This window comes from Sinocyclocheilus grahami, unplaced genomic scaffold, assembly GCF_001515645.1.
Source record: "Sinocyclocheilus grahami isolate Dianchi unplaced genomic scaffold, SAMN03320097.WGS_v1.1 scaffold720.1, whole genome shotgun sequence".
Lineage (NCBI taxonomy): Eukaryota > Metazoa > Chordata > Actinopteri > Cypriniformes > Cyprinidae > Sinocyclocheilus > Sinocyclocheilus grahami.
In genome coordinates, this window is record NW_015505899.1 from 432,566 (window position 1) to 447,323 (window position 14,758).

The window sequence follows — 14,758 nt, forward strand, 5'->3', positions numbered from 1 at the left end:
TTGGTGACAGCAGGGGTGGGTGATTAGAACTCAGGTGACTGTATTGACTGATGAATCCCTGACATTACCCCCCCCCCCCTCCAGGGGTGGCTCCTGACGCCCTCATGCGGCGATGGGGGCGGCCACGGCTTCTGGGTGCGGGGCGACCAGGATGGGTGTGATGGAAGTCCTCCAGTAGCAAAGGGTCCAGAAGGTCGTCCCTGGCCACCCAAGAACATTCCTCCGGTCCATAACCATCCCAGTCTATTAGATACTCCAGCCGACCACCCCGTCGCCACAAGTCCAGGATGTCTCGGACCAGGTAGATGGACGGTTGGTCAAGGATTTCTGGAGGAGGAGGTTCATCGGGTTCAGTGGGACCTGGAGCAGAGGGAGAGTGCGGTTTAAGGAGTGACACATGGAACGTGGTGTGAATTCGGTACCTGGGTGGGAGTCGGAGTTCGTAGGTGACTTCGTTGATCTGCCTCTGTATCGGGAACGGACCAATGTAGCGGGGACTCAGCTTTTTACAGGGCAGGCGGAGGCGCAGATCCCGGGTGGACAGCCATACTTGCTCTCCTGGATGGTAAGTGGGAGTGGAAGTACGCCGAGCATCTGCGAAGGCTTTATGCCTCCGCACTGCACGTTGGAGATGGAGGTGAGCTGAGCCCCACACTCTCTCGCTCACTCGGAACCAGTGGTCTACAGCTGGAACCTCCGACGGTTCTCCTGTCCACAGGAAGAGCGGGGGCTGGTACCCGAGTATGCACTGAAACGGCGTGAGGCCGGTGGTGGTCTGGGTCAGGGAATTCTGTGCATACTCAGCCCAAGGGAGGAAACGGCTCCAGCTGTGTTGGTCGTCGTGACAGTATGCCCGGAGGTAATGTCCGAGTTCCTGGATCTTCCTCTCAGTCTGGCGATGGTAGCCTTAGGATAAGTTGACCGTGACCCCTAGTAGTCGGAAGAATGCCCTCCAAACGCTGGAGATAAACTGCGGTCCCCTGTCAGAGACTACATCCTCTGGGACTCTGAAGTTTCTGAAGACGTGAGTTAATAAACTTTCTGCAGTGTCGAGAGCGGTTGGAAGTCCTGGGAGGGGGATTAGCTTACAGGCTTTGGAAAACCCATCTACGACCACCAAGATGCAGGTATTCCCATCGGAGTTGGGATCCCATCGGAGAAGTCAGTCACAAAATCGATTCCCAGGTGAGACCAGGGTCGATGGGGAATCGGCAGGGGCACTAGCTTGCCTACGGGGAGGAGAATGGGGCTTACAATCAGGGCTGGAGGGAGAATGGGCTCAGGATCGGAAGGTGTGTCTGGGGAGTGCATGCGTGAGAGGGCATCGGCTTTATTGTTACAATTCCCGGGATGATAGGTGATGGTGAACCAAAACCTGGTGAAGAACAATGCCCAGCGGGCTTGGCGTGGGTTAAGTCTCTTGGCTTCTCTGAGGTATTGGAGATTTTTGTGGTCGGTAATGACTGTGAACGGATGGTTAGCTCCCTCCAGCCAGTGCCGCCACTCCTCCAGGGCGAGTTTGATGGCCAACAACTCCCGGTTGCCGATGTCGTAATTCTGCTCCGCTGGGGTCAGTTTCTTAGAATAGTATGCGCAAGGCTGGAGGCGTGGAGGCTCACCATAATGTTGGGACAGCACAACCCCAACGCCGGTGGTGGAGGCATCCGCTTCCACTACAAACGGCATGTCCGGATCAGGATGATGAAGGATGGGGGCCGTGCTGAAGGCTGTTCTGAGTCTTGTGAGAGCTTCGTGGGTGCTGGTGGTCCAGGACAGGGACTTGGGTTTTCTTCGGAGCATGGAAAAGAAGAAACTAGACGCAGCTGGAGACGTGGAAGGTCGAATGAATCCTTGTTTAAGAGCTTGCTTGATGTATTCCTCCATCGCCTTGCGCTCCAGGATGGACAACGGGTATACTCTACCCTTGGGGAGTTTTGCTCCAGGCAGCAAATCGATGGCGCAGTCCCATGGCCGATGAGGTGGTAACTGATTGGATGCCTGCTTACTGAAGATATCCTGGAACGCCAAGTAATCAGATGGGACCGTGACCTTCTCCCAAGGTTCGGGGCTTTCGATGAGGGTAGATGCAACTTGAGCGGAGTGAGATCCTGGGAGCGGAGTGGGTAATGACGTGAGACAGTTGCGGTGACAGTGCTCGCTCCAGCGAGTCACCTCACACGAGTCCCATCTGATCTCTGGAGAATGGAGAACTAGCCAGGGGCGTCCCAGGATGTTATCCACGGTGCGTCCCTCCAGTACCAGAAATGTGATTTCCTCCTCGTGGAGAGTGCCAAACTTGAGCCGTAGTGTCGGTGCTCTATAATTTCACCCACCCCCGTCCTAGCGGTTTTCTCTGGATGGTCTCGACTCGGAGCTCCTGGGCATGACGTTTCCGGGGCAGATGGAGACGATTCAATAGGTCCTGGGATATGAAATTGCCCGAGGAGCCAGAGTCAACGAGGGCAGGGACTGAAACAGAAAGGTCTGGGGTGAGTAGTTGTACTGATAGCATTGACAACGTGGAAATGACAGGGTCTAGTTGGAGGATACTCCCCGCAGGACGATCTGCCGCCGTGCAGTATAGACACAGACCGGCCGCGAGACGGCGAGCACTTTCTGACGGGGTGAGCCGGGAGGTGTCCACTTGCATCGGCTCTGGTACTGGGGAACCCGTGCCGGGCGTGACAGGCTGGTGGGTGGCTTCGGTGGCATGGCAGGCGGACAGACGCTGGGAAATTCGGTTGGCCCTTTGCATGAAGCTTTCCAGTCCAACGGAGTCATCATAGATATTCATTTGAGCTTGTACATGGGGATTCAATCCTTGCCGGTAAGAGCTAATTAGGGCCACCTCATTCCACCCGCTAGTCGCCGCCAGCGTTCTGAACCGCAGTGTATAGTCGTGCACTCCTGCAGTGTGGCCAAAGACTTTTTTGAAATGGTTAGTGAAAGCATCATATGAATTAATTATGGCACTATTAGCGTTCCATATGGCCTTAGCCCACAAAAGCGCTCTTCCATTAAGAAGTGATATCAAGAATGCTACCTTAGTGCGTTCGGTGAGAAATATCTGCGGCTGCATCTCGATGAACAAGGTCACTTGCAGGAGGAAGCCACCACACTAAGCTGCATCACCCGTGTATGAAGCAGGCATGGCCATGGGACTGACAGAGGCAGACTGGGGGGTTGTCGGAGGAAACAGGGAAGCCCGGAGTGCGTTTACCATCTCCTCCAGGACTTCTGCGGGTGTGGGAGGTCGAGGATCCATGGAGGTATTTGTATTGGTCCGGTCTTCTGTCATAAATCAAGGCCAGACACAACGGGTACGTGAAAGACAGGAGGGTTTATTGGTACAGGATGTGGAGGAGTAGAATGGGTTAGGTTAAGGCAGATGAGAGTCAACAGAGTGACTGATTCCAGGGTTCTTATCTGAGTTCTGAGGGTGAGTGTCTGATGCCAGTTTCGTGGGAAATCGTGGAACAGCTTCCAAGGAGTCGTTGGAGGATCGCGGGAGAACCAGAAGGTAAGTCTTTCGAGGAGAATATCGTATAGAGAGTCCAGGGCAGTCCATAGGAGATATAATATGTGGAGTGTGTATTTGAGGGTATTAACTGTGACAAAATGATTGACAGGCTCTTTACAGTGACAGAATGTAACTATGCGACAATTTTATGACGTGGCAGTATATCCCAAAGCTTGCCTATTCTGCTAAACACTCAACTTTTTTCCTCTCAAAAAGAGTATTTTAGGGCATTGTAAAAGTAGATGAATTGAGAGCCTTACAAGTTCATTAAACTCAGAGGAAACTGAATTATTACTAATCAATATTAATTAATTTCAACTCATTTGTATGATTTTCCCATGCTGAATATAAATTTAGGCATTAGGGTATCGCTGAAGGAACGTCCGGCGGGCTTGCGGCAACCACGTGCGTCACTTGCGACGACACCGGGCTGGACTCTACTTTGTCCACGGTGAAAGCCGATCCGGTGATCCACAGCGCAAAGTTGTAGTATTTCCTCAGCAACCAGCACGGATCAGCTCCAGGCATGACGAAGCAGATAAAGTCCTCTTTTGGAAGGCCAAACAAAGTAGTTTCGCTTTCACAAAGAATCACACAGTGCCTTCACGACATGGCGTGTCAACAACAATTCTACAGCGAGAATATCTCGACACCATCTTTCTTTGCGTTCTTTGCGTTGGTTGACGTTATGCAAATCTTCCCGCATAGTGATGTAGATATGTTGGGGCATGTTAGAACGAGCCGTTTTAGGTAGGCGTGGCTGACTCTTAACTTTTATAAAGAATATCTCTTTGGATTTGAGACTTTAGTCTTTGCAACTTTACAGATCTTCTATATGCACCAAGAGCTTGTAACACTCCAAAGAGAAAGGAAAAATTGAAATCGCATCATATGACCCCTTTAACTTCTCTTTGTCCTGCAACCGTTACATAACAGACCACAAGTATGGATCTAGCAGCAGTTCAGCTCATCCTCCTTACCCAGGGTGAACATCTCCTTGAGGACCAAACAGTTCTGGCTAACCAGGTAGATTTTCCCAATTGCTCCCTCATATACTTTATATATACTGGCCTTAATAAGCCCCTTAAAATCTGGTTGCCTCCTGATGGCTCTTAAGGGACTTTGTGCCAATTTTTAGATCTGGCTCTCTGTATAATTGGATCCCCATTCAACGTGGGTAAGGTGAATGAGGATCACAATCACCCTGTGGCCCAAGACCTCCCAGAAATCAATCTGATTTTGAACTATTGTCTTAATTTTTGTTTTTTTTTCTCTTTCATTATGGAATAGAAAAGAAAACAAAAGAATAAAATAAATAAGAGCAAAGGCAAATGGCATTCATTAGGAATAAAAGCATTACGGGATCCATCATTACAGATTATTAAAGAAAAATTAATGATTTGTCTTTTAGCTTTGCATTCTAAATGGCATATTAGACCTTTGGTCATTTTCTGAAGGTTTTTTGCATTAGTTTTGCTTCCTTCAGCAAATAACTACATCATTCCACATGATACCCTTACCTTGCAGTGATTCTAAGAGCCACTCCAACTGTCTACTAACAAAATACAACATGTATTTCCTTAAACACATTTACTTGAAAGATGAAAAATACCTTAGCTACAGTCATTCTCAACACATATTACAAGTCAGCTTGACCACACCTGTGGTAAGTGGGTTGTTAAGATGTAAACTGTAACTGTAATAATGATTATCCTACCTTAGCCTTGTTGAACCTGAATGCAACTGATTCACATAAATATTATTTCCTAATACGTTTTGGTTGGGCAGTGCAAAACCACCACTAGTGGCCAGTGCTTTACTTCGTTGTAATAGTAGGTTGCCATCTTTTTGAAGGCTACTGCTAAATATACAGTACTGTTCAATATATCAGATACTGTATAATACCTTTGTTATGTGAAACCAAACACATCATGCAAATAGGTTTGTTTGGTAAAACACAAAACTTGGTGCTTCTTTGACTTTTTTTGGACCGGTTTTCTTTGGGGGTGAAGAAACACACAGACTTACTGGCCAGTTATTTTCTGAAGCTACTCAATATTACTCACATCTTTAGAACTATTTTTTAAAAGCAATACAAAATAATGAGTCAAGAAAGAAATATGGGAGCGAAAACCCAGGATCCTCTAGTTACTGCGGCAGTAATACTAACAGTGTGGTAGTTTGCTATTCGGGATATAGGCATGGACTTCAGCCACTGATAGTGTAATAATAAGAGTCAGCAAGTAATAACAGATTTTGCCCCTTATATTTTTAAACGGCCATAGTATCAGATTTGACAGTGAACTTCAGTATTTCCATGATTCATCTGCCAGTCATCTTTATTTCCTTCATTTCGTGTTTTATTATACTGTACATATGTTAGAGAACATTCACATATTTTGAAATAATATAGAATAATATGGTTAATTTAAAGCATGTTTTATAAACCATTCTTTGTCGCTGCAAATTAATTTTTAGCATGGAATTTTTAGCACCTTTCAGTCTTTAGTCTCTATTAGTCTTTAAGATTAAATATTAATGGGGTCTGTTATTTTCAAGCACTATGGAATACTTTTTTTAGTCTTTATAATCATGAATTAAATTGCTCTTTGGGATGTTAGGAGATGAGGAGGACATAAACATTTGGTCAAGTCGTTTTCTTCTATGTGCTGATGTTTGTCTTTTACCTGTAGGTGTTCTTTTTTTTCTTTTTTTTGTGTGGAAGAAATAGCCTTTTGGCATTACAAAGTATTACTGAAACTATTAAGTAAGCACCTTGTTGATTCTGCATCGGGTCAACATTCAACAATGTCATGACTATTGTTTTTTTTTATTGCTAATATTTGGGATTTTACAGCTTTTTAAATCATAACCTCCTCACAATAGACTTTTAGGGTTCTTTTGTTAAATACCTTGTATATGTCAGGCTTACAACTGCAAAATTATTTTTTACGAATGCCTATCTCTTCTCCATAAATCACACATTTCTTCTAAATGTAACGGAGTCTGTCAAAAATGACACATGGGCATTTTGGACACGTGAGAGTTTACAGGAGGGGCCCTCTGATATAGGCTGTGCTCAGGAACTCTTGGACCACAACACACGCCTGGATTCTGAGCAGACAGGTAAGCTACTTAATCACTGCTATACTAAAAGACATTGCAATTCATGTGAAGATAAAGATGCTTCTATTTGAATATTTGGCAAGGGTTTGTTTAGTATTTTATGGTTCACAAGATCACAATCACAAGATGTTGATTCCCATTAGGGAGCACATACATTAGTCTGTTTAAGAGAACATCATAAAAGCAAGATAACAGTACACTCTTAAAAATAAAGGTGCTTCAAAAGGTTCTTCAAGCGATGCCATAGAAGAACCATTTTTGGTTCCACAAAGAACTATTCAGTCAAAGGTTCTTTAAAGAACCATCTCTTTCTTACCTTTTTATAATCTGAAGAACCTTTTTTCGCCCCAAAGAACCTTTTATGGAACCATTTAGGCAAAAAGGTTCTTCTATGGCATCGTGAAGCACCTTTATTTTTAAGAGTGTATGTGCCAGATATTCTGTGCATATAAGGAAACGGTGGAGATAAGTTATATGACTTTTGAACATTTTAGTGGACGGGACATTGTTAAAATGTATTCTATCAAGTGTAAAAAAAACAAAAACATGATGAATAAAATTACAGTTAAAATTAACTGATGTAAACCAGGGCTGTCCAAACTCCGTCCTGGAGGGCCGATGTCCTGCAGAGTTTAGCTCCAACCCTAATTAAACACACCTAAACCAGCTAATCAAGCTCTTACTAGGTATAGAAACTTCCAGTCAGGTATGTTGAGGCAAGTTGGAGCTAAACTCTGCAGGACACCGGCCCTCCAGGACCGAGTTTGGACAGCCCTGATGTAAACTATAAAAGAACAGCTGTTTGTAGCCATTATGCCCCAAAATGTTCAACTAAATGAAATTATACGAGCTCTAAGCATTTAAAACATTTGTTCTTTATCTTTTTATTACTATATATCAACTCTCTTTTTTCATTGTGTATTTTTTCGCTCAACTCCTTTCCATTTATTTATTTTTTTCCCCACTTTTTTCCATTCTTGTTTTTATTTTTTATAGTTTATGCCTTTTTCTAAATAGTTTATGATCTGACCTATAAAGTACTTTTTTGAGCTGCATTTTATGTACGATAGGTAGTTCTTCTTCTAACCCTCTGCTAACTTATTTGCATGAAACACATTTCATACAAAGTGTGTAATTTTGAGTGCTTTAAATAGGCATATTAAATTTATGCAGTGAACACTGCAGTGTTATTTTCACAAATTATTACATTTCTGTATTTGAATACTACCAACCTTATTTTATTTTTAACATATTTTTTGTATTTATCTATACTTGTAATTTGTGTATTTGTTCTTATTTTTACTGCCTGTTCTCTTTAATCATGTTTAAACTTTCTTAGTTAATCTAGTAGTATTTGCTGTGGTATCAAAGTACTTCACTTTAAGTAATAAATGGAAAGCAAGTTAAATTTAAATATTTTTATTTTCTTACTGATCCGAAAAACTATCCGATCCGTGGGTCTAAAACCGTAATGTGATCCGAACCGTGAGATTTGTAATCCGTTGAACCACTACTGTATAGTAATATATAAAAAATGTAAACATTTGTCAATTGTTATGTTTAATAAAATATATTAACATGAATAAACTTAAGGTTACAGAAGTTCAATTGGCAGATGCTGTTGTTTTTAATTATTTAATTACAAGGATGACAAATGTGCTTCTCTTGAATATATGTATTATTAACATATGATAGACATAGATTAAATATTACAATATTACATATATTATTTGTCTCAGGATGTTCTGTGACAAGGTGCTGTCCTTTTTGAAGAGCCTATCGAGGCGAAAGCCACTGGAGCCTGATGGTGAAGAGTCCAACTTCAAGCGTTGCTTAACCACACTCGACCTAGTGGCCCTTGGGGTGGGAAGTACACTTGGTGCTGGGGTCTATGTCCTTTCTGGGGAGGTTTCCAGAACAGTAGCTGGTCCCAGCATCATTGTGTCATTCTTCATTTCAGCAGTGGCATCTGTGTTTGCGGGCTTGTGTTATGCAGAGTTTAGTGCCCGAGTGCCCAAGACTGGCTCTGCCTACCTGTACAGCTACGTCACTGTCGGAGAGGTGTGGGCCTTCATCACCGGCTGGAACTTACTGTTGGCATACATCATAGGTAAGAACAAACATTTAATGCCCAGCATTAACAGTCCATTCAAACAGTATGCTTTATTTGAGCTGGCTGTTCATTAATATTGACAACGCCCATTACCTAGACCTAGACACCAAGAATTTAGCCAAAAATGAAAATTCTGCCTCCACTTTTCTCACTCTCATGCCATTCAAGAGTTACTTGACTTTAATTCTTCCATTCCAAACAAAATGGTAATTTAAACTGCCAAAAGGACAAAAAAAAAAGTAATTCAAAATTTTTTTGTTGTTGTTGTCCTTTTTAAAGACTGGAAGCATAAATCTCTGAATTGACCCTTCACAAAGACCCGTCCCCCCTTCATTACTGTTGCTATGTCTGACAAACCATGGCACTCTCACGTCACACATCATGTTCTCACGCAGTGAAAAATACATCATGGAGCAAAGAGAAAACTGACAATGCGCTGACAAACAAGGCAGAGTAGGTTACTTTTGGTATGAAACAAAGTCTCAGCCTTCAAATTTGGACTTTTTTTTAAAGAAATTCAAACAATAAATGTTCATAAATCATAAATGTCTCATGACAGATCGCTGTAGCACCTGTTTACTAGTTATAGCATGAAATAAACATGAATGAACATCAGAAGGTATCGTTTCAACCGCGGAGAGATGTCTATGCACACTATTTTTCAAGTTCAAGCTTACCGACGTTAATCTACTCTCTTGTCTGGTTTGTTTGTCAGACAAAAATGTACGCCCATCCCTAGTAGTCACTAGTGTAGCTTTAAAAAAAAAACATGAACTCGCAGTGCCTTTAGCAAACGCAGCTAAGTTCAAATAAGTTTTCCATAAACTATTTAACATTCTCCAATCATTTTAATCAGTAATATTAATCTTACAAGATTTATTTCATGACATTATACATGACTCACTAAATGATTATGCCTATAATTATATGCCTTATAAAACTGCTTAACGAATGTTTGTATAACTGAATTGCTTGATCTGAATGACTTTATGACAGGTACATCCAGTGTGGCAAGAGCATGGAGTGGCACTTTCGATGACTTGATTGGAAATAAGATTGCCAGTTATTTGAGTGAAAATACCCCAATGAATTTACCTGGCCTCGCTCCCTATCCAGACTTCTTTGCCGCTGGCCTTATCCTGGTTTTGGCAGGTAAGTAAGACTTATAGTAAATTTGTTGTAGTGTCAATAAATTAGTTATGTTAAGATACAGTCATTTGAATCAACATGGGTTAAATTTATGTTGATTGTTGTAATTTCTCAGGGATCCTTGCCTTTGGGGTGAAGGAGTCTGCCATTGTCAACAAGATCTTCACAGCTATAAATATGGTAGTTCTGGTTTTTGTAATCATTACTGGATTCATCAAGGGTGACATTGGAAACTGGCAGATAACAGAGGAGGAAATTTGGAACTACACAATAACTGCGTATGTTGCATTATGACATTTCCAGGGCATTTGTGGTAATGGTAAAGAGTTTGACTGCGTGGTTTAGATCAACAGCTTTAAAAATTAAACTAGGAAATTGAGAAACTGTTTAACACACATTTTAATTACTTTTTTAAATTACCACAATACATTGAAATATTTTTTTTAACATTGCTATTTTTGTTTAGAAATCTCTCAACCTCAAATGAAACTTTATCCAGTTTTGGAACTGGAGGATTCTTTCCCTTTGGTTTTGAGGGAACTTTTGCTGGTGCCGCTACCTGTTTTTATGCCTTTGTGGGATTTGACTGCATTGCAACCACAGGTACTTCAACAATAGTAAGCTACTTAATCACTGCTATACTAAAAGACATTGCAATTCATGTGAAGATAAAGATGCTTCTATTTGAATATTTGGCAAGGGTTTGTTTAGTATTTTATGGTTCACAAGATCACAATCACAAGATGTTGATTCCCATTAGGGAGCACATACATTAGTCTGTTTAAGAGAACATCATAAAAGCAAGATAACAGTACACTCTTAAAAATAAAGGTGCTTCAAAAGGTTCTTCAAGCGATGCCATAGAAGAACCATTTTTGGTTCCACAAAGAACTATTCAGTCAAAGGTTCTTTAAAGAACCATCTCTTTCTTACCTTTTTATAATCTGAAGAACCTTTTTTCGCCCCAAAGAACCTTTTATGGAACCATTTAGGCAAAAAGGTTCTTCTATGGCATCGTGAAGCACCTTTATTTTTAAGAGTGTATGTGCCAGATATTCTGTGCATATAAGGAAACGGTGGAGATAAGTTATATGACTTTTGAACATTTTAGTGGACGGGACATTGTTAAAATGTATTCTATCAAGTGTAAAAAAAACAAAAACATGATGAATAAAATTACAGTTAAAATTAACTGATGTAAACCAGGGCTGTCCAAACTCCGTCCTGGAGGGCCGATGTCCTGCAGAGTTTAGCTCCAACCCTAATTAAACGCACCTAAACCAGCTAATCAAGCTCTTACTAGGTATAGAAACTTCCAGTCAGGTATGTTGAGGCAAGTTGGAGCTAAACTCTGCAGGACACCGGCCCTCCAGGACCGAGTTTGGACAGCCCTGATGTAAACTATAAAAGAACAGCTGTTTGTAGCCATTATGCCCCAAAATGTTCAACTAAATGAAATTATACGAGCTCTAAGCATTTAAAACATTTGTTCTTTATCTTTTTATTACTATATATCAACTCTCTTTTTTCATTGTGTATTTTTTCGCTCAACTCCTTTCCATTTATTTATTTTTTTCCCCACTTTTTTCCATTCTTGTTTTTATTTTTTATAGTTTATGCCTTTTTCTAAATAGTTTATGATCTGACCTATAAAGTACTTTTTTGAGCTGCATTTTATGTACGATAGGTAGTTCTTCTTCTAACCCTCTGCTAACTTATTTGCATGAAACACATTTCATACAAAGTGTGTAATTTTGAGTGCTTTAAATAGGCATATTATTTTTAAACATTTAAAATAATTTAAAAGGGACTAAGGAAAAAGAATGGTTGAAAATTATCTTGGGTTTCAAAGAATGAATAATAAAGAAAGACAATATATAAATAAAAAATATGTACATTGTAATAAAACAATGAAGAGCAAATGCTTTATATATTTTACATCCCTTTGGTTATGATTTTATTTTTTCCCCCTTATTTCCTCTTTTTTTTATTGCCATAGCTATTGTTTTGACCTATAAAGTACTTTGAGCTGCATTTTATATATGAAAGGTTGTATACAAATCAATTTATTATTATTATCTCCTGATCACGGAAGCGCTGTGTACATTTAAGTCTTTCACGGCTGCACACTGAATAATTAACGCAAGGCATGTTTATTGACAGAACACATTTCAAACACTGGGTAATTACTAATTAGCGGACTTAAAAAACATAAATGATCAAAATGACCAAATGGGTTTAAATGAATGAATAACAAAGACTTACATTGTAAAAAAAATAATGAAAAGCAAATGTTTGAAGTGCAACTTTTTAATTACAGAATGCACAGGATGACAAATGTGCTTCTCTTGAATATATGTATTATTAACATATGATAGACATAGATTAAATATTACATAATCGCCTATATTATTTGTCTCAGGATGTTCTGTGACAAGGTGCTGTCCTTTTTGAAGAGCCTATCGAGGCGAAAGCCACTGGAGCCTGATGGTGAAGAGTCCAACTTCAAGCGTTGCTTAACCACACTCGACCTAGTGGCCCTTGGGGTGGGAAGTACACTTGGTGCTGGGGTCTATGTCCTTTCTGGGGAGGTTTCCAGAACAGTAGCTGGTCCCAGCATCATTGTGTCATTCTTCATTTCAGCAGTGGCATCTGTGTTTGCGGGCTTGTGTTATGCAGAGTTTAGTGCCCGAGTGCCCAAGACTGGCTCTGCCTACCTGTACAGCTACGTCACTGTCGGAGAGGTGTGGGCCTTCATCACCGGCTGGAACTTACTGTTGGCATACATCATAGGTAAGAACAAACATTTAATGCCCAGCATTAACAGTCCATTCAAACAGTATGCTTTATTTGAGCTGGCTGTTCATTAATATTGACAACGCCCATTACCTAGACCTAGACACCAAGAATTTAGCCAAAAATTAAAATTCTGCCTCCACTTTTCTCACTCTCATGCCATTCAAGAGTTACTTGACTTTAATTCTTCCATTCCAAACAAAATGGTAATTTAAACTGCCAAAAGGACAAAAAAAAAAGTAATTCAAAATTTTTTTGTTGTTGTTGTCCTTTTTAAAGACTGGAAGCATAAATCTCTGAATTGACCCTTCACAAAGACCCGTCCCCCCTTCATTACTGTTGCTATGTCTGACAAACCATGGCACTCTCACGTCACACATCATGTTCTCACGCAGTGAAAAATACATCATGGAGCAAAGAGAAAACTGACAATGCGCTGACAAACAAGGCAGAGTAGGTTACTTTTGGTATGAAACAAAGTCTCAGCCTTCAAATTTTGACTTTTTTTTAAAGAAATTCAAACAATAAATGTTCATAAATCATAAATGTCTCATGACAGATCGCTGTAGCACCGGTTTACTAGTTATAGCATGAAATAAACATGAATGAACATCAGAAGGTATCGTTTCAACCGCGGAGAGATGTCTATGCACACTATTTTTCAAGTTCAAGCTTACCGACGTTAATCTACTCTCTTGTCTGGTTTGTTTGTCAGACAAAAATGTACGCCCATCCCTAGTAGTCACTAGTGTAGCTTTAAAAAAAAAACATGAACTCGCAGTGCCTTTAGCAAACGCAGCTAAGTTCAAATAAGTTTTCCATAAACTATTTAACATTCTCCAATCATTTTAATCAGTAATATTAATCTTACAAGATTTATTTCATGACATTATACATGACTCACTAAATGATTATGCCTATAATTATATGCCTTATAAAACTGCTTAACGAATGTTTGTATAACTGAATTGCTTGATCTGAATGACTTTATGACAGGTACATCCAGTGTGGCAAGAGCATGGAGTGGCACTTTCGATGACTTGATTGGAAATAAGATTGCCAGTTATTTGAGTGAAAATACCCCAATGAATTTACCTGGCCTCGCTCCCTATCCAGACTTCTTCGCCGCTGGCCTTATTCTGGTTTTGGCAGGCAAGTAAGATTTACAGTAAATTTGTTATAGTGTCAATAAATGAGTTATGTTAATATACAGTCATTTGAATCAACATGAGTTAGATTTATGTTGATTGTTTTAATTTTTTAGGTATCCTTGCATTTGGGGTGAAGGAGTCTGCCATTGTCAATAAGATCTTCACAGCTATAAATATTGTAGTTCTGGTTTTTGTCGTCATTGCTGGATTCATCAAGGGTGACATTGGAAACTGGCAGATAACAGAGGAGGAAATTTGGAACTACACAATAACTGCGTATGTTGCATTATGACATTTCCAGGGCATTTGTGGTAATGGTAAAGAGTTTGACTGCGTGGTTTAGATCAACAGCTTTAAAAATTAAACTAGGAAATTGAGAAACTGTTTAACACACATTTTAATTACTTTTTTAAATTACCACAATACATTGAAATATTTTTTTTAACATTGCTATTTTTGTTTAGAAATCTCTCAACCTCAAATGAAACTTTATCCAGTTTTGGAACTGGAGGATTCTTTCCCTTTGGTTTTGAGGGAACTTTTGCTGGTGCCGCTACCTGTTTTTATGCCTTTGTGGGATTTGACTGCATTGCAACCACAGGTACTTCAACAATAGCAATATCTAATTAAATGAAATGGAAAAGTAAAGAAACACTAGGCTCCTGCACACATACACATTCCTGTAGACTGAACACGTAATACACATGCAAATGACGTCACTGTTTTAACAAAATTGTGTTTTTATAGTTTACACAGAGACAACAACCATATTGTTGTTTCATTTCTTCCAGCCACTTCTATCAAACCTCTACAATTAATCCAAAATGCCGCTGCAAGATTAATCTTTAATGAGCTGCATAATATATATACACCTTGCTACGTGTACTGCGTTAGGCTAACCAA

The 14,758-nt window shown here is 40.3% G+C and overlaps 2 protein-coding genes across 2 annotated transcripts in view; both read left to right on the plus strand.

Moving 5' to 3' along the window:
- Positions 1 to 8,386: 8,386 nt before the first annotated feature.
- On the plus strand, positions 8,387 to 10,619 carry LOC107560315 (cationic amino acid transporter 2-like). The gene is made up of 5 exons (XM_016244459.1): positions 8,387 to 8,756; positions 9,756 to 9,911; positions 10,024 to 10,186; positions 10,375 to 10,511; positions 10,609 to 10,619. The coding sequence occupies exons 1-5, from the start codon at positions 8,387 to 8,389 to the stop codon at positions 10,617 to 10,619; spliced, it is 837 nt and encodes a 278-aa protein (XP_016099945.1).
- A 1,712-nt stretch (positions 10,620 to 12,331) lies between these two features.
- The window catches only part of LOC107560324 (cationic amino acid transporter 2-like), a 5,158-nt gene continuing 2,731 nt past the window's right edge, over positions 12,332 to 14,758 (plus strand). Inside the window, exons 1-4 of the mRNA XM_016244468.1 lie at positions 12,332 to 12,701; positions 13,701 to 13,856; positions 13,969 to 14,131; positions 14,320 to 14,456. Coding sequence (XP_016099954.1) covers positions 12,332 to 12,701; positions 13,701 to 13,856; positions 13,969 to 14,131; positions 14,320 to 14,456 — 826 coding nt within the window. The remainder of the gene's footprint in view (positions 12,702 to 13,700; positions 13,857 to 13,968; positions 14,132 to 14,319; positions 14,457 to 14,758) is intronic.